The sequence below is a fragment of the Cebus imitator genome, unplaced genomic scaffold (assembly GCF_001604975.1).
Source record: "Cebus imitator isolate Cc_AM_T3 unplaced genomic scaffold, Cebus_imitator-1.0 Scaffold2, whole genome shotgun sequence".
NCBI classification, from domain to species: Eukaryota; Metazoa; Chordata; class Mammalia; order Primates; family Cebidae; genus Cebus; species Cebus imitator.
Window position 1 is genome coordinate 6236023 of NW_016107317.1, and position 20877 is coordinate 6256899.

The 20877-nt window shown below is 36.7% G+C and overlaps 1 protein-coding gene across 1 annotated transcript in view; it reads left to right on the forward strand.

Moving 5' to 3' along the window:
* The window catches only part of PIK3C2G (phosphatidylinositol-4-phosphate 3-kinase catalytic subunit type 2 gamma), a 395898-nt gene that overhangs the window by 223602 nt on the left and 151419 nt on the right, over positions 1-20877 (forward strand). Inside the window, exons 19-20 of the mRNA XM_017528884.2 lie at positions 15431-15611; positions 18446-18553. Coding sequence (XP_017384373.1) covers positions 15431-15611; positions 18446-18553 — 289 coding nt within the window. The remainder of the gene's footprint in view (positions 1-15430; positions 15612-18445; positions 18554-20877) is intronic.

Here is a 20877-nt window from a genome sequence, read left to right on the forward strand (position 1 = left end):
AAAAAAAAAAAAAAAAAAAAAAAAATGGGTTTCTCCTTGGGAGGCCGAGGCGGGCGGATCACGAGGTCAGGAGATTGAGACCATCCTGGACAACACGGTGAAACCCAGTCCCTGCTAAAATGCTAAACATTAGCCAGGTGTGGTGGTGCGCATTTGTAGTCCCTGCTACTCGGGAGGCTGAAGGGGGAGAATCGCTTGAATCCGGGAAGCGGAGGTTGCAGCGAGTGCACTGCAGCTTGGCGACAGAGCGGGACTCCGTCTCAAAAAAAAAAAATGTGTTTCTCCAAATCACAAGGTTCATTCGAGCGTTCTCAGAGTGCGAAAGGGGAAACCAAAGCAAGCAGTGGTCTAGGCTGCCTACTGCCCTGTCAGTAGAGCAAATCATTTTTTATCTTTTTTCTCCCGGGGGTGCATGTTGAGGAAGGAAGATGGTTCTAAGTCAGATTTTGCTTCAAAAATGTGTACTGCCTTTACAATTTTTTTTTTTTAACTTCTGGATTATTTCCATAAATCTTTTCAGAGTCCAGGTGTGATTTACAGATTATGTTCATAGGTTTGTTTTTGTTATTGTTGTTTAATTTCACATGTTCGGAAAAACACTGAAATAAATAATTATCTTCTGCAATACTATACGAACTTTAATCTAGAAGTGATAGCACATGTGTCTTATCAAAAGACAACATGCCCTACGTATTTGGACCAGTCTCTGGACCTTTTACATGGTACTGAAGTCCCCAGTGTTGATTTCTAGCTGGTGCTCATGTTGCTACTCCTTTGCCTGCTCTGCCAATTCAGATCAAATATAGAAACAACTATCTCAGTGATAAGGGTCAGGTAGAAGTAATGCATCTAGAGTAACCATTCGGTACTTGTTGAGAAACTAAGAAAAATGTTCAGCTATCTTTGTTCTTAGTAAGAGTAGCATTGCAGTAGAATGCCTGCAATTCCAGATTACTGTTCTTACTGCTATTGTTATGATTATTATATATTTATTCTGATTTTTATTACAGTAGTTGTTTCACTGATGCATTTGACAATGACATGAAACTAACTGAAGGTACAGAACTTGAATATTCTTAAAACCAGATTTGTCTTAAACAGTTGAGAAAACTCTCTGCCATTTTTCTTCATTGTTTTTGTCAAATTGATTATGTGGGCTAAATAGCATAAAATAAATAATACTTTTAACTTAGCAGGTATTTTGAGGAAATTTTAAGTTTTTCATTGGGTCATATTTGGCAAAACATTTTTGGTAAAATGAGCCACACACCAAAAATATTTAGGAAATCTGGAACAATCTGAGCTAGTATTCAATCTGCCTATTTTTGTGAGTACCAAGAACAACAACTACTATTATTATTGAGCAGATATTAATATCACACTTTCACTAGGTACTGTTCTAAATTATATCATTTAATCATCATAGAAACCTTGTCAATTAAGTATCATTAGGTACTATTGAGATTCAGAGAAGTTAAGTCAGGAGCCAAAAGTCACACAGCCTTTAAATGGTCCAACCATGTTTCCAACTCAGATATAGCCAACTCCTTAGCCTGTTCTTTGCCTATATTTCAAGGCCTTAAAATTGATGATAGAATTTTATAAATTGACACAGATAATACCAATCCAAGAGAGAGAAACAGAACTGCTAATGAGATGTCCTGAAGCAGAATTTATCATGTGAAAACAAGAAACTTTCTTTTGCTGAATTCCCTGTGTATTTATTCCTTTCCAGAATTCTTGGGAAAGAAAACAAGCAAAATTCATCAAAAATGTACCATTTCATTACTCTATTTCCCAATTTGTGAAAATAAAAAATCATTACAGTGTAATTAGAAAAGCACTACAAAAAGCCAGTTAATTTGTTCTGTTGCTGATTGGAATCAAGAAAACAAGGGAAAATGTTAAAATAAAGCATAAGAAGAAGAAGATAAGCATTATTGAATTTGTCCAATATAAAATACTAACATAGAGAAAAATACTATTTTAGGAACAGTATTGGAATCCTTCCAAAGATAGAGCATGTAAATATTTGATTCCTAATTCCAGTGAATGATTTTTAAATTCTAGTAGAGTTAATGCCATTTTCTAAGAAATGTGAACAGTAAGCTGCTTGTCCCATTTTTTCTGGTTAGAAAAAAAGAAAATTGCTAACCAATTAATTCCAAAGCAATTTCAGTTATCTGCCCTTTAAGCACTATCATCCAACCTCTACTGATGATTTCAAAGACAAAGAAGGAGTCTCATTAAAGCAAGGCTCTTAAAACTTTTCTTAAAGGATAATTATGAAGGGAGACTCTCATAAGAACTCAAAAACCTAATGGTCCAGTGTGAAAAGACTTTTTTCTAAGAAGGAGCAAAAATGAAAATAACAATAGGAATAAAATCCACACATAGATTGTTATAGGGTATTTTAACTTTGGTAGATATTGCCACCTTTTTTGATTATTGTTATAATTGCTTATATCTTAAATAAGACTGGGTTTTAGAGTCTGACTTTTTTTGCACCAACATTGTTAGTGTGGTCAATCTAAACTTCTTACAACAGGCTTTTGAAAATTCTTTAGAAACAAATGCTTGGATTACTTAATAGAATCTCTCTCTCAATCTCACCCCCAATCCCAACACACACACATACACACATCATTTTTTTTCTTTTATTTGTAACTCTTCCCCCTGAGTTACAAAAATGTTCCATTCTAAAATGACATGGCTTATCTGATAGAAAAGTACTTTGTGGGATGACTCTTAGGTAATGTAACTTTACCAATGATGGGGGTTAAACAACTAAGTTCATTGAGTTATGCAATTATTTTTAAATGGTAAGAATTCGACCATTTTTCTCCCCATGATCTGAATCCTCAAAGCATACTATAATAGAGAAACTCTAGAATTTGCTTGGAATCTTTCAAAATTCTCAAATATAAATTCATTTTAAACAGTTTATAATTAATGTATACATTAATAAATATATGCATGTATATGTATAATATGAAATATCTTAGGAGATTAGAAGAAATAACATGTGAAAATGTAATTTCTTAAGATTCTATAATTCTCAAACTATTATTAGGTTAGTTTGGGCTCATATTCCAAAATTTTAATCAATAAAAGAAATTTTAGGAAGATGGGATTTATTTATTTAGTAGTATTTAATTTGTTTATTCAAGAAATATTAAGTGCCCAGTTTGTCACAATCAGAAACTGTTAAGCCACAAGGTATAAAGTTACAGTACTGCCCTGAAATAATTTAAAGCCTAGTAGGAAAAAGATATTTTAAAAAAATTAAAACACAATTTAAAAAAAAAAAAAACACACACAAAATAAGGGCTGGGCGAGGTGGCTCATGCCTGTAATCCCAGTACTTTGGGAGGCCGAGGTGGGCAGATCACAAAGTCAAGAGATCAAGACCACCCTGACCAACATGGTGAAATCCCATCTCTACTAAAATATAAAAATTAGCTGGGTGTGGTGGTGTGCACCTGTAGTCCCAGCTACTTGAGAGGCTGAGGCAGGAGAATTACTTGATCCCCGGAGGTGGAGGTTGCAGTGAGCCGAGATATTGTACCACTGCACCCCAGCCTGACAACAGAGGAAGATGCCGTAAGAAAAAACAAACAAACAAAAAACAAAACACAAAATAAATGTTAATAAGAACAATGAAAAGAGGGAAGTACTTCACCCATATCGGGAAAGATAATGTGTACCTGCCCAAGCCTGAAATCTAAAGAAGCTTTTTGGAAAACGCGCTAATGGAAGCATCATTTCAGAAACAGAGGATGGGGCAAGGAAAAAGCATTACAGCTTGAGAAAGCTAAGAAGATCAAGTTACCAAAGGTCGTACTTTATGTTTGGGGTGGAAGAACATGACTGGAAATAAGAGATGAGACTTAAAGACCTGAGAGAGACAAATCATGAAATGCCCTGTTTGTTACACTAAGGATTTTCTATTTTATCCCGAAGCCTAGGTGATTTTAATCCCTAGAGTTAGATTTCGTTAGACTAAGTAAAAAAGGAAGGGAGGACAGGAAAAAAATCAGAGGTAACAGGAAAATTAAGCACCAGAAATGAAGGCCTCAGTTAAATTCTGTCAGCAAGGACAGAAAAAAGGACCTAAATATGAGAGCTATTTTGAAGGTAAACATGATAGGACATGGTATAAAACTTGTTGGGGATGAAGGTGAGAGAAGTGCCAAGGATAACAGCCTCATTTTTAGTTAGGGAGATGGAAGGCTAGCCATCCTGTTCATAGAGATGAGTAATTCAGGTGAAGAAGCAGATATTGGGGAGAAGGATGATGAAATTAGACGTGTTAAGGTTAAAATGCCTTAGGAAAATTTAAGTGTGCTATCTTATAAATAGATGAATGTGGTCTGGATAGCAAAAAAAAAAAAGAGTTCTAAGTTGGAAACTATCAGTCTGCTACAGCTTCCTAGAATACCACAGATTGGGTGACTTAAACAACAGAAATGTATTTTCTCACAGTTCTGGAAGCTGGAATTTAAGATCAAGGTACCAGCAAGCATGGTTCCTGGTGAGGCCTCTTCAGACACCTTCTCCTTGTGTCCTCACATGGCCTTTTCTCTGTGTACGTGTGCTCTCCTGGTGGCTCTCCCTCTGCTCATAAGGACACCAGCCCTATGGGATTAGGGCCCCAATCTTATGACCTCATTTAACCTTATTACCTTCTTAAAGGCTCTGTCTCCACATTCAGTCACCTTGGGAGTTAGGGCTTCAGCACACGAATTTTGGGGGGGGACGCCATTCTGTCCAAAAGAAAAACATATATTAAATGACAGGACAGACATGATTATCATCATTTTATGAATGGAAAGGCCAGGGTTAGAACTGTTAAATTGCTTGTGTGGTCACACAGAGAGCATTTGAAATGAAGTGATATAGTGAACACGACAATTATCCCTGCCTATAAGATACAATCTGAACAACAATAGCAACAACAGCATAACATAAATCAACAGAAAACTTGCCAGGTAGGTTGTTGAGGCCTCATAGAACAATACTAATTTCTTACCGAGTTTCCAGAATGAATGGGGTTAAATGGCACTAGCCAACTTCAGGGGACAAGAAGTTCTTTCATGACAATGACCGAGAATGTTGCAGAAATTTTCTCAGGACATCAAACACATCTCCAAATCTTACGGATAATGTCCCAGGAAACCTTTAATACCTTTACAGAATGAACCTCACTGTTTGTGTCTCTGAAGAATGAAGGGAGGAGCACCTGCCCCAGCTGTGATTTGAAGCTGAGGTTCCAGGGAAACTAGGTATTTCAAAGCCAGCTTCGCCTTGCACCTATCAACCTGCCTCTCCGGCTGTGTTCAAACACATGAATTGTTCACTGCACAATATGATGATTATCCAGCTTTCACAAGAGGGGTGTACAAGAACAAAAGGCTGATGGGTAAAGAGGAATTTTATTATTAGTTTGCTATTCTTATGAAACATTCATATAGCAAAGGAATTGCCTTGCTGTTAAAAGAAATTTTGTTAAGGGTACTGTATGAAAAAGATGCTGACGCTGCCTTTAAAGTAACCATATATGTATTTAGAAGAAAAAAGGATTTTTTTTTAAAAAAGGACCAAGTTGGGCACACAGTTCAGAACCATTTTCAAAGAGTAAGGGAAACTATAGACACCTATTGAACTGACTTAAAATTCCATGAGCATGGATTCCAGCATTAATTATGTGTCAAGCAGAATTAATTTTATTACAGCACATGTGCTGATATTAGAATCCCCATTTCTTTTTTGCTACATTTTGAGTTATTTTGAAGCCCAGGCCCAATTAAAATGGGTAGTTCAAGCACATCTGTTGCATGTGCACAGTTCACTAGGATTCTTAGGTTCCCAAATGCAATCAGTGTGTTATTTTGAATGCAGCTTCTTCTCCAATATACTCTCCCAACACTACTGACTGCCATTTGTCTAAATAAACCAAGGAGGCCAGACCCTTTGAAACTGTAATGTTGGTGCCACTTTCTCAAGTGAAGGAGGGGTGGAGGAGAAGTGAGTCAGGTATATGATTTGCATCATCAGAATAGATTCCACAATTCTGTTATTTTTATAGGCTGTGTAAGGGAGAGAAAGGTATCCCTGCTTATTAATATTTTATACTAAATTATATTTAAGGCTAGGCATGGTGGCTCATGCCTATAATCCCAACACTTTGGGAGGCCAAGGCCAGATTGCTTGAGTCCAAGACTTCTCAGCCAGCCTAGGCAACATATGGAGACATGACCTCTATAAAAAATTTAAAAATCAGCCAGATGTGGCAGTGCATGTCTGTGGTCCCAGTTACTCAGAAGAGTGAAGTGGGAGGTTCAATTAAGGCTGGGAGGTCAAGGCTTCAGTTAGCCATTATCACACCACTGCACTCCAGTCTGGGCAACAGAGTGAGATCCAGTCATACACACACACACACACACACACATACACACACATACACACACACACATACACATACATAAAAAATTGGAATGAAAACTTTGGAAAGAAAGAAGACAATCTGGCGAACATGAGGCTTCAGAGTGTTAGGAACCAGGAAGCAAGAGAAAGAGATTAAAGAAAAACAGGTCAGGAAGGTGGCAGAAGATGATTCCTAGATTGCATAGGAGTCTCTGCCTAACCCCTCACCTGGTTTCCATATTGAGACATCAGGAGGTGGCACAGCATGAGTCTGAAGAGCAAGGGCTGGGGAATCAGACACACTTGGATATGAATCCCCAGTCCATTGGTTGGGTGGCTTTGGGCAAATTACTCCATCTCTATGAACTACAATATCCTTGTCTGTGAGAAGGAAGAAATCATATTACCTGGAACTGAGGTAAGGATTGCCTCACCCAGTTAAGCAAAATCCTCAGAAACACCTGGCATAGAGTAAATGCTTGATAATTTCATAAAAGAAAAAAATTATACAGCCCTGGAGCTGGAGGGCAGCTTACTAAACCTCACCAACTCCAACATTTGACCGAGGAGGAAAGTGAAGAACCAAAGCCTGCAGTTTCTTGCCAGAATTGGTGAAAGTAGAAAACAGTCCTCCAAATCATGTTTCAATGGATTTTAGAACATAGAATGTGGTGCTTTGCAAGGAGCCCTGAGCTGTGGTCCAGAAAGCTGGGCTTTTGTCATAGGTGTTTGGTCAAGTTTCTTGATCACTGTGTCCTTGCCTAATAAATGTAACAGTGGGAGAAATTACCTCAAAGTGTTGTTCAGCTCCAGGCTCTTGTAATATTATCCCACTGAGAATGTGAGTATAATTACACTCAGGAAAATGTGTTTGGTTGGAGTGGGAAGGACAAGGACTATTTGGAAGCCCAGGAAACCACAGAAGAGAGCAGAACAAGGTGGTGTTTTTTTGCCAAAGGAAGAGCAGCTGGAGCCAAGGCGTTCTTAGGGATCAGAAAAAGAGAAAAACAAAATGTGCAAAAAGGGAGACAGGATACAGGAGGGCCTCATAGATAGATGTGTCTTTCAAAGTGTGCCCAGGGCTAAAATTCCAACTGTTTCTTTTTTATATATAATTAAAAAGCATATATACAGAGTGTGGTGGTGGAGGGAGAGGGGGTCACTGTAAGCTATTCAAGCTGAGTAGTTAATTTAGGAAAATGATAAATAAAATAACTTATACTAAAGCAGTAAGTGTGCATTGTAATGCAAAGAGGAGGACTGTCCCTGCCCTTAAATCCCATTATTCAATAAATTTAACATGTGAACATATGTTACATGTTAACATGTGAGTAGGCTGGAAGGAGTTTTATATATTTACTTGTAGGCTTGAGGTAGGAGGGAAGACTTAACTCTAGAGGTGGGGCTCAGACACTGGACCAAATTGAGGACTAGGCAAAACAAGAATGGAGGCAGCAGCAGCTTTCTATAAGACATATCCACTGGTGTGCCATGTCAGTTTACCATTGCCATGACAACACCCAAATGTTACTGCTCCTTTCCTTGGCAACAACCTGACCTGATGATGTGAAAGTGACAACACCATTTCTAGAAATTTCTGCATAATTCATCCCTTAATTTGCATATATTTAAAAGCAGGTATAAATATGGCTGCAAAACTGCCTCTGAGCTGCCACTCTGGGTACACTGCCTATGGGTAGCCCTGCTCTGCAAGGAGCAATACTTCTGCTGCTGCTCTACATTGCTGCTTCAATAAAAGTTGCTAACAACTGTAGTTCACCCTTGAATTCTTCCCTGAGTGAAGCCAGGAACCCTCCCAGATTAAGCCCCTGTATGGGGGCTCACCTGTCCTACATCAGGCTCCTGGGTTGACCATGCTTTTCTGTGAGATGAATGCAAGGAACTCTGCTTTCTTATTATAGGTGCAGGAAACTTCAGAGAAACTTATCTGCTCAAAATGGTTTTTTCCCTCCATAGCTCCCAGGTGACCCTAAGTGCAACACTGCTGTGTAACAGTAACGTTCATTGTAAGTGTTTACACAAATGGATATCATCTATGGCTAATTTTAAGCTTATCATTAAACATGTGACTGACCATAACTGTTAAGGATTTTACTTAAATATTATGACAAACAACTAATTATAATAGTAAATATATACCTACATATTCGTATATATGCAGTGTTAATAACCTATTGCTAAAGAAACTAGTTTTTTTTTTTTTTTTAAATACAATTCATTGCTTAGCCATGATCATCCACCAATGAAACTAAACAAGAAAAGCCCTGATCTGGAGGAGTAAGTGGTGAAGAGGGAATAAAGAGAGGCAAAGAGAATGATCTCAGCCTGACTCTCAAGAGTTTTGGGTCAAGGTTCCTCTAAATTCTACTGTCCCAGAATGAGATCCCCCTTATTCTGCATCTTACGGATTTTCTCACCTGTAGTGAAATCAGGACATTTCCTGAAGTTGCGTTTCTTTGTGACTCTTAGATTTTTAACTGTCTCACCTAGTTTTTATTAAACTGGTTGAGTATAGTAGGTCTCAAAACTTTTAATGATTAAAAATTCTACCTTTGCCCTTTCACATTTTCTAATTCAAACCAGGCTAGACTCTATAGTTTCCTCGTATATACTTTTAGACAACAAAATACTTCAACCCATCTTGTCCAATTTAAAACTTTATTTTCTTCCCCAATTTAACAGATGCCTCACCTACCCCATCCACCCCACCCACCTCGCACCCCCAGACTCCAATACTAGCCAAGATCTAGCTTAGGAAAAGAAGACACAATCTGTTATTTCACTCTTCTTCTCTTTCTCTTTTAGCTCTAACTTTTCTTAGCTATGAGTGGGAGGAAAAGAGAAAGAGAAAAGTGACCCTCACACTTGATAGGGCAAGCAATTGCGATCCCCTCTCTGTGAGCTCAGATTCTCCACCAAGGTCCCCTGTGGATTCACTGTCAAAGCTGGCTACCTTGGGGTTACCATGGGTGAGTCTTTGGGCAGCCTTGCAGAACCTCCCCACCAGGAGATTTGACTCTGTCTTAGCTTCTACCTATATAAAGAGTTGATCACATATAATTACCTTCCATGAGTTTATTTAACCTTGAGTAACATCCATCGCACAAACCCTTGCTTTGTCAAACTGCAGGAGTGCAGGATCGCAGGCTGCTCCTTTGCCACTCATTTTCTCCATCCTGGCCTTGCATTTTCTTCATGTTCACAGAAGCCTAGGGAAAATCAACAAACTCTCTTTGAGAGCAGAAGTCTAAACTGGGGTAACAGTGGTAACAGTCTTGTATTGCATACACTGAAATCCTTATAAATGGCTCAATTTGAGCTTCCTTCCCCACTCGACTTTGAAAAGATAAGTGAACATTGTGGACTCACTCTGTTCCTCACTGGGCTAATGACTCATAACTCTCAAACACCTCACCTGCAAATATGTAGAGGAGGTAATGCTTGTTTTACCATAGCCATTTCATCATTTCCTAATAAACCTTGAAGAGTTATCTAACCCCTAACTGGTTTTTTGTTTACTTGTTTTATCTTCTTCTTGTCAATTTTTGCCACACTCTTGAAATATAGGTTACCTATTTTCTCTTTTCTTCAGTCTTAGGTCTTGGTAGCCAACTCCAGGGCAACCCCAGCGCAACAAGGAAAAGTAACACTCAACATGCTAATACAGATGCTTTCTCCTCCAAAGCCACTGACCCCTTTTCAGCCATTTCAGTCCTCAGCTGTTGCCATTAGGGTAGCTCCCCAGAACAGCCACATGTACCGTCTCCTTCATTGCCCTCAGCCATCAGACCCTTTGTTTAGCCCTGTGTTATGTAAACCCTAAAATAGTTTGCCTTTGCGCCGTTGTACTTATTAGTATAAGATTTTTAGTCAGAGAGTCTCCTATCAGATATTCAGACACTTGGCTAGACAAAGCAACAGATGGTACATAGGCCTATTCACACATTTAGATGAGTCAAGAAGTATGCTAGTAGTAATAAAGTAACAATAAAATTTTAGCAATGTCACACAATATACATGTCCAAATAAGCTGGATCAAATCATTTTTGGAATACCTTTGGGGACTTTTTATGATCCGTGAAAAAAGCCATGTTAATTACTTTTATAGTTTTTTATCTGAAATAGTATACTCAAATTGATTATTTGTCTATTTCACCAGACTTGGCTCCAGATCAGTTTTATTTATTTTCAGTAATTAGATTCGCCCCCAAATATCCTCAGGGATACCCCTGAGAATGTTTTAAAAAATATGCTTTCCATTCTAAAGGCAACTCAAACACACAAGTGGAAAAAGAAAAGAAAAACAAAGAAAGTTGGCATATTCATTAGTTTTTACCATAGCAACAAACAGCCCTACGGTTTTATTTATTTCTCATTCATGTAGGACTCAGGCTGCAGACTTGGTGTCGTCCTGCTTGGCTCCACCTGACTCTGCATCAATGATCAGTTTGGCTCCACATTGTCTTCTCATTCCGGGACTAAAGGAACAGCCCCCTACTGGGACATGCTGTTCTCTGGAAGAAAGCAGAGGCAAAATTAAATCAAACAAGAAGCCAAACCAAATCACAATAGCCCATTTAAAGCATCTCCATGGACATGAGCATAGGTTACATCCAGTCACATTCTGTTGACAAAAGTAAATCACATGGCCAACCTGACAAGGGATAAAGAAGTAAATTCTACCTATAGGAAGGTACCCAAAGTCACATAATAAAGAGTCTAGATGTATAATCTACAGAGGAGAAAACATGGAGCTGAGAACAATAATGAAATCTACCACACAGTGTGGGAACAGTGGGAACATCATGAATATATAACATTCCAAAGAGACTACTTTGGAAGTTATAAGAATGATTACTCTCATAAATTATAGTAGGGGTAAAAACCCAAGTCAGTTTCATGCCTTATGGGTTCCTTTCATATATTTAAGTGTTCTAAAAATGTATACAACATCTAAGGCATGGACTTAATCATTTTCTGAACTTGTTTCCTTTGTGAAGAGTTTTATATTTCAATTGTGACAAAGTAGTTTACTGATAAACACATATTGCAGAATACTGATTGGAATTTGCACATCTGCAGACTTGCCCCATGTAATGCCTTTTATATGTGAAATTCAACAGTTAGTGCTGCTATTTCTGAAAGAGCAAATCAATATTCTAAAAATCGGCTAGTCAGAAAAAATAATTATCTTTGCAAGGAGTGTATAATGTATCAAGTTCCTCAGCTGAGGAAAATATTAAATAAATCTCTTAGGCACTTAGAGGTAAAATAAAGTTGGTAATGCTAAATAGGCACACTTTTCATCTCTCAATCGCACTATTAAAATTTTAAAATTAATTATATTCTAGGCATTGAATTGTATTCTTTATTTGTCCCAGAGTTCTAAATACACTTGAAAAAGTCATATTCTGGAATCCACCTGTGCTCACTAAAAATTGGTGTCCTGATTCACGTACCTCAGCAAAAAACAAAGCAGCAAAAAATACAAGATGAAATGGGAAGAGGAAGCCTGGAGTGATATGAAATCACTCATTTTCATCGTGTAGCTCAATTTTTTTCTATTACGGGATGTTGTTTCCCCTCTTGACCCACAGAAAATACACAAGCGAGTAAAATTCTAGGACAGTCCTTAAGATGTGGACTATCCTACTGTTGAAAACTAAAATTAACACTTGGATTGAAGGAGTTTATGAGGCCAAGAGGGCTGGAATGTTGTGAATACTCTGTTCTGTCCTGCTGGTAGACTGATGGAATATGAACTATTTGTACTTTCCCTGTGGCTCTAGCAAGTCCCTCATCACGTGATCAGGAGCAGCTACATACATGAAGAAATGTCAAAAAGTTCTAATTTTCAAGGAAAATCTCCACTCTATGCCAGCTGAGATTGGTGACTATCTCTGTATCTCTGAGTCCACTACAATTCACTTAACTTAAATACCTCCATGACATCCTATAAAAAATGTGCTCAGTCACCTGGGTTATGTTTCTTTCCCTCTTACTTACTGCCTACCATACTTAATACTGTCAAAATCTTCTTTAATCATCTAGATTTTATGCGCTCATCCTCATTTTAATGTTGTCATAACTTACACTTTATAAAGCATTAAGGCATGTGTACAAAATAATATCAAATTGAATCACAGCTGGATATTGCAGACATTAGAGTAAACAGGTCTCTGGCATTTTAAGATTTGCCTCACAGTTTGTGCAAAATCACATTGCCTACATCTTAAAAACCCAGTCTTTTATTAGCAACTCTTACCTGATACTTCCCAGTCCCCTGACCTTACACTTTTTATTTTTAAACACTTTTGGCATAAGCAATATTGCCTCTCCCAGGTTACTGCAGCTTTTGAAAAGGATTTCTGTAATCCTCAAAAGAGAATGACTATTTTCTACAATCTTATAGACAAAGGCAATGGATAAAAACCACACTATTCAGGATTTACTGCTTATAGTGAAGGTCACTGACACTGAACCGAGTAACCTTTCACCCAAAACTTTGTAGTTCAACCTTTTCCATGGTTGTTTAAAATTAAGGGGCATGTTAATTTCTCTTGTCATTTAAAGTGTCTGTGATGAAAAATACAGGAATAGAATAATTGACCTCTCATGTTCATCTTTAGCACTCTATGATTTCAATTCTGCAGTGTTAAAAAATAAACTCTTTACACGTCGAGTAAAGTCATAGATCTTGAACCAGACCTCACGAGGAGAACATGTAATCTTGGCAGGGATGCTGGGTTTGAATGAGGTATATTCTCTAAGGAAAATAATCACAACAGAATACACTGAATTTTCTTAGCTTTTATGTTTTTTAGGATGTGGCCACATGTTCTCTCTGTGACTCTCCCCTGACCGATTTTATTTTGAGCAAGGAATCAAACTGAGTTTTTCCTCCTTGAACCAGAGAGAAGCAAATACATTGCTCATGAGAGAACAAGTTCATTTCAATAGAATAAGGAATAAAAGGAATATGTACAAATTAACTAAACAATTTTGACTGTCCCTATCACCCCAGTGCTAAAATATATTATTTCTTTAATTATTTTGTTAAAATATTGTTGACTTTATCTGGGCAAAACAACTTTTCTTTTTATCATGTATGTAGCAGTTGGGTAGTCATAGAGTTATATTTATGTACTAGATCAGGTTAAAAAAATACTTCAAAAAAATCCAATATCCCAATATTCAAAGTTTGTGAATGTGCTGACAAATACTGATATGAAATATAGAAATATTCTATCAATCAACTCCCTATTTCAATGAATCCATGTAGACTATAAAATGATACATTACCAGTGTTCCAAGCACTATGAGAATCTGAGTGGTATACAATTCAGCATAAAACATCTTCATGTTTTACATGTGCGTGCTTGCATCTGCAGCTTTGCATTCACATGCATGCAATGTGCATTTTCTTAGAGCTTCCAGGTAATAAATTATGTGATCCATTTATTACTTGTTTTACATTTCAAAATCTCATCATAGGAATGAGTAGGAAAATGTCTCATTGCTACTCTTCTTAAATTGAAAATAACCAAGTTATCAATAGAGGATATTTTACTGGTAATAATACATCTTTAGCCCCTTGAGGGGTGTGTGTGTGTGTGTGTGTGTGTGTGTGTGTGTGTGTGTGTGTATGTTTTAATGCTTTCCAGAAGTAAATAAGAGCTACTATTTCAGATAAACTTTTTATTTCCTCTGAGAAAATAAAAGAAGTACTAGAAGACAAGTTGACTTCTAATAATGACAAAGGAACAGGCCCTCACCTTAAGAAACTGCAGACTCATTCAACTGATTTTTAACTTTAATATGTAGCAACAGAAAACGTTGAAAGAAAATGATTTGTTTGTTGGAGTACCTCTAACATAACACATATTGGATAGAGATGCAAATTTAGGCATGCAGAATAGAACTCATCTATATATTTTTTGGCTGCCGTGTCAATTTTTTTTTTTTAAGTATTTAGTTCTCAGAATTTTCTTTTAGTTCCTTGAACACTAATTATTTTTCAGAGAAGAGGAAAACTAAAGACCAGTTAAGTTTAAAAGATCAATTAGAGAGAAGTTAAGATTTAAATAAATCAGTATTTTTAAAATTCCATTTCAGTGTTTTAAGGATATAATAGAAAGTAAAATTGGCAAACATTTGTTGTTGCTCCATTATCTTGCAAAATATTCTTACTTCGTTATGATTTATGTCTCCTATGTTCATGATAGCAGCAGACTTCCCTGCAGGGACAGAAGCTGACTTGGGAAGGCTGTGAGATACAGATGGACTAATATTTGTGTGCTCAGCACTTTCAAATGCATTGCCTCATTCTATGTTCTATACAGCTCTATAGACCTAGGGTTATTACCTTATTTTAAGATAAATAAGTAAAATCTCAGCCTAATTAAGTAATTAGTTAGTTTGAGAGCCAGGATTTGAGTCCAGATATGCCTGAAAACAAAACAAAACAAAAAAAAACATGTTCTCGTCTTTACAATACCTTCCTGCAGGTAGTCCAGGGGAGGTGCTGGGAAAAAGGCAATACAAGGGTTTGTGACAGTGTGGGGACATTATCACTTGAAGGAAACCAGAAAAAGTTAGGCTTGATGTTTGAGTCACCATATAGTACAGTCACTTTTAAAAACTATTTCTAAACTTCTTTGCACATTTTTTAAGAAGTCAAGAGCATGTTCTTGAGAAAAGTATGTGTTACAGAATTAAGAGGACTGAAAGAAGAAAAGGTGTGTTGTGAATTGAAATGAAGAAAGACAGATCTCTTATTGATTCTTCACTGTTGGAATCTCATTAACTATCAGATGGAACTTGATGACTGTCTATGAATAAACCACATTTTCCCCATTCTAGCCTGTTAAATTGCCCAAAGCCACCAAATACAGATTAGCTTGAAATGCACTTATTGTTCTGGCTGGAGGTGGTTAAAATATCAGCTTTAGATACAAGAATTTTTTTTCTCTCTTTCCTTCAGGCTGCTAAAGGATGCAGAAAATGAAGCTTATTTTAAAAGCTGGTATCAGAAGCTACTAGCCGCTCTCCAATACTGTGCAGGAAAAGCCTTGAGTGATGAGTTTTCCAAGGAGCAGAAACTTATCAAAATTCTGGGAGATATTGGGGAAAAAGTCAAGTCTGCTAGTGACCATCAAAGACAGGTTTGTTGAAATATTAATCTCTAGGTAGTAAACTTTTTTAAACTTTGGTTTAAATTAAGTTTTGATTTCATTGTTTAGAAAGCAAATTCTTTGACTACACTTAGATATAAGATACTTAAATCAATTACTTTAGTCAAGTTTTTTTTTCTACCTACTGTTCTAAAGTTAATGATAATGTATATCACCAGACATGGGTTTTTGTTGTTGTTGTTGTTGTTTTTAATCTAAATAGCCACACAGAGAGAACCTAAAAAGAAAAGACCAACTTAAAGGCAGTTTGACTAAACAGGTCTGATAAAGTAATCGCATTAATATGGCAGCACAGTTCAGACTCTTGGAAAAATACATGAGAAGATGTTTTAGGGCACTTTGTTGTTATTGTTATTCAGCAAAGGACATTTTTCATGCAACAAATAAGATGAATTAAATGAAATAAATCAATGGCAGTAAGAATCGTAATAATTTTTATACTAAGATAAATGGATACTAGTCAAAATACATGCCTCTATCTCAGTGTTTATAATAATAGACCTGGCTATTATTTTTCTTGATCTAATGGAAGAATATTTCCTCTTTTTAATTATCTGCATCACTAGTTCCCTATACTGATATACACCATTAAGTAGTTTTTCTTAAGTTCAACATTCTAGATGCAGGGAGAGAGTGGACCTTCATTTATTGTATAAGAACATTATTCAATAACAATTCAGTACCTACTATGGACTAAAGGGTAAGGAAAGAAAGATGACCAAAACATGAGTTTTGTCCTCAAGGGAACTCAGTTTCTCTCCACTTGTAATCTAAAATCAACAAGTATTTTCAACAAAATGATATAAAAATAGTAGTAGGCAAAGTGTCCCAGAATTCTTTCTCAGCCCAGGATTTTTCTTGCTGGAAGTCACTTCATTTAATAGAAGTGCCAGAAACTGTGCTACTTCACCTTCCTGGGAGAAAATGGAAAATAAAAAGCAAAAGTTTGAAATTTATTTTTAAATGGGAGATACATAAACTCTCAGGGGAGCCTTAAGGCATATAACATGATAAGCAATGTGAAAAATAGTTCTATGATTTTTTAAATATTACTACAAGTTCATTAATTATTTTCTAATGGTGGAAAGTTGATAGCAAGTAAAATAAATTGATTTAAAATTTACAGAAGTTAGTGTGAAGGTTTGGTCTTTATCTGTTGTTTTAAAATTCCTCGCATGTTTAAGATGTACATTGTAGTTGAATAATTCTGGCGCCTTTTTTGATCGTTTCTTCAAGTACCAGAGTGATACTGACATTATTCACTCAGGTAAATATATTTATCTTGCCTTGAGTGACTGCTTTTGTTAAACATCTCTTCACATAGGAAAATAGGAAGAGGAGAAGCAAGAGGTGGGAGAGGCGTTTATAGTTTCTCACAATTAAAAAATAATTTCTCACAATTTAAGTTACTAATAGCTATTTTTTCTACTTAAAAAGCACTAATTAAGTGTAACTATATGAACTGGGAAGAGATTTTACTTAAATGAAGGGAGCAGAGATTCTTCTCTATGATGTCCACCAGGCAAACCCAAGTCTAGACGAGGCAAAGAAGAACAACCACATACAGAGGGCTGTAATGCAATTTTTGTCTCTCCACTTTGCTCTTCTGGATTCTGGGAGCTGTGGATTCCATTATTTGCCAATGAGCCAGGAGTAAAAGCTAAGAAACTCTTGAATGCTGAGTGAACATTATTAGTATGATATCCTTGTCTTCCGCATGGGTCTCAAAAAGTTTCTTTTCTTAATTTTTAATTTTAAAATGCACAAATAAATTATTTTCTACTATAGTCACCTCGTGCTAGCAAATGGTAAGTCTTTCTAATTCACTCTACTTTTTTTATACCCATTAACTGTTCCCCTGCCTGCTGCTGCACTGACTACCCTTCCCAGCCTCCATTAACCATCCTCCTACACTCTGTCTCCATGAGTTTAATTGTTTTACATTTTAACTCTCACAGCTGAGTGAGAACATGTGGTATTTGTCTTCCTGTGCCTGGTTTATTGCACATAACATAATGACTTCCAGTTCTATCCATGTTGTTGCAAATGACAAGATCTCATTTTTTTTTTATGGTTGGATAGTACTCCATTGTGTATATGTAAAAGTGGACTAAAAGAAGCTTTTTAAATCTGTTATGTAATGAATTATAATTTCCTATCTGTTTTGTCATATGGTGCACAATTTTAAAGGTGTTGTTTGTGATATCTGACTTGCCACGAGTATAGTTGAGTGGAGGAGGAAGTAAATATCAGAAATATACTCATTGACATCCAGTAAACTATTTGTTCACACGTATTATTTCTGACAGCATTATGTAATTGCTTGTTGTCATTATTGTTACTAATGTACATATTTTTTTTTGTAAAATGCACTCTTTACTATTGAGTGTAAATATTGAATATAAATCTGGAGAGTCATAAACTCAAATTTCAGAAAATTATCAGAATCATGTTAATAATTACTTAAAGCAGGGTTTGCAAACTGGTGACCACACAGGTCAAGTCCAACCCTTTATGTTTTGTTGGACCAGGACAGCGCTTTGTTTGGTTTTTATTTTTAGTTGAGTTTAAGGTTCTTTAGAAAGGGCATGCACGCTTTAGTTCCCTATTTCTCCAACATGCCCTATTGTCTTTAGCCCACTGTCTCCTCATGCCTGACTACATCACCTGCCTGACCCCAGAGTCACCAAAGTGTGCAACCCTGAATTCAAGAATTCATTTAATCAGTAGAAGAAAAGTATAACTTGAAGGAAAAGTCAAGTTCTTTACATTTTCTTAAATCCTTTTGTAATGATTTTTCACAGGAGGTACTGAAGAAAGAAATGGGCAGACTAGAAGAGTTCTTTCAAGATGTAACTACTTGTCATCTTCCTCTGAACCCTGCCCTATGTATAAAAGGGATTGACCATGATGTAAGTCAAAGTCAACTTATTCAGTGGATCAATTGAATATGTCTGTTTTGTATAGTCTAGTTCACTCTGTATGTTCGAAATGGCAAAAATAATTCATAAATTGACATTGCAATTATTTTAAGGAAAAAGTAATTGAATTCATTCACATTGTGTTTTCCCTTTGGTGCACTATGACTGGGATCACATTGGCCTTATCATATGGTTTGTTTATTTGGAAGCAAACTATCCATCAGTTCAGTGAAAAAAAAAATAAAGGTAGATATCACTGGATTAATTTCTTAACTTATTAAAAATGATTGATTTGGTGACCCCATGCAGGCTGGGTATAATTTCATGGTTTATTCAGACTATGTGCATAACCGTACCTGGTACACAAACATTAATTATTAGCTACAACATTTCCATTTGGATTCAATTTAAAATTCATCATATCTAATATGTCAGGGTGTCACATATTTTGTGATTTTACTCACACCTGGAAAACCCATCTTGGTATTGTCAGACTCACAACTTCCTAAGCCTTCTCTTCTTAATCCTCAGTCATGTGGTACCTCCTCAGTCATATGGGAACTTTTCTGACTTAGAATCATTCTTTATTCCTTGTTTCCAATAAGTTTTATTATCCTCCTTCGCAAAAGCCCGAGTGTACAAAGACAATACAGAGAAAATGACTGATATGTTAGAATTAAAAATGAAGGGGCTAAGCTATCATGCATGGACAATAAATGTTACTTAAGTCATAAGATAGTCAAGAAAACAAACCCAATAACTAGAAGAAAAATTAGACCACTATTACTGTGAATGTAAATGTTTTGCTACAAACTTAATACCATCATCTTTGTCCCTTTGCCACTAGTAAGACTTCCTGCAAATTTTTTGATATGCTTCGTAAACATTTCGAAATGTAACAAAATAAGGCTTCAAATTGCTTAAACTGGGATATGTGTAGGCTGAAATCCAAACAATTACTAATTTTCAAAAAATTGTACAACTTTTTAATCATCAGCAGTATTCTTGACTAATGCTGAGCATGTACAGGGGAAATAGGGGAGGGACAGTAGGGGGTGAGGAGTTGGGGAGAGATAGCATGGGGAGAAATGCCAGATGTAGGTGATGGAGAGGAAGGCAGCAGATCACACTGCCATGTGTGTGCCTATGCAACAATCTTGCATTTTCTTCACATGCACCCCAAAACCTAAAATTCAATTAAAAAATAAATTAATTAATTTAAAACATTTAAAAAGGAACTCAGCATTTAAAAGACACTGTACCTTATTGTAGAAAGAACAACAGGGATCACTGAGTCCATGTGTTGTTATTTTGCTTTTGCTTTCTTGGCTTGCTGTTTTAAAGGAGAACAGTGATTTTTTTTTTTTTTTCATTTAAAATTACATATAAGTTTGGCATGTGCAGGTGAGCCAGCTGGGCCAGGGGTCAGCTGCTCAGGAGTCACCACTCCTACTGCTACAGGTGGGACCACACTCCTTCCCTACAGCACCCTGCAGTTAGTTATTGCAAGGCCTTCATTCAAAGTGAATGTCTTCCTGCAGAAGCTGTCCCAAGTAGAGCCACCCTCTGGCTCCATTTGCTCTGACTAGCTCTGCCTCACACAGGATTGGGCGCCTGTGGGTGCAACAATGAACAGGAGGGGCATGGCTAGGTGACACCATCTTGGGAAACATTTTACTCTATTCTCCAGTCCCATTGAACAAATAAGTGAGAAGACTTACAGTTGAAATGAGTATGGAAAAGCTCTCTGTTCCAACAGAAACCAGTCGAAGAATCCATACTAGGGAGAATACTTGTCAGCGTGATGAATGTTGCAAGGCCTTCATTCAAAGTAAATGTCTGATTTGACATCAGAGCCTCCACACTGAGGAGCATATAAAAAACTTATTTAAATGGAGGCAGTTTGGAGAAGACTTGTATCAGGACTCTTAATTTGTTGACTATGAGAAAATTCATACCTTTTGAATGCAGTGTGACAAGACATTTGGTCTGAGTAAATGTCTTATTCTGTGTCAGAGAGTTCAAACAGGCCAAAAGCCCTATAAATATGATAAACATGGAATTCTGTAATCAAAACTCATACCTGTTTATACACCAGAGAATTCACACTATTGAGAAACTCTACAAATGTAATGAGTAGGGGAAAATATTTCACTTAATAGTGCCAGTCTAATGGTACATCAGAGCACCCATTGTGGGGAGAAATCTTATAAATGCAATGATCATGTGAAAGCTATTATATGATTGTGTGAGCCATTATAGCTCATAGGTGATAGCGCACCAGAGAGTTCACACTGGAAAGGAGCACTTTGAAT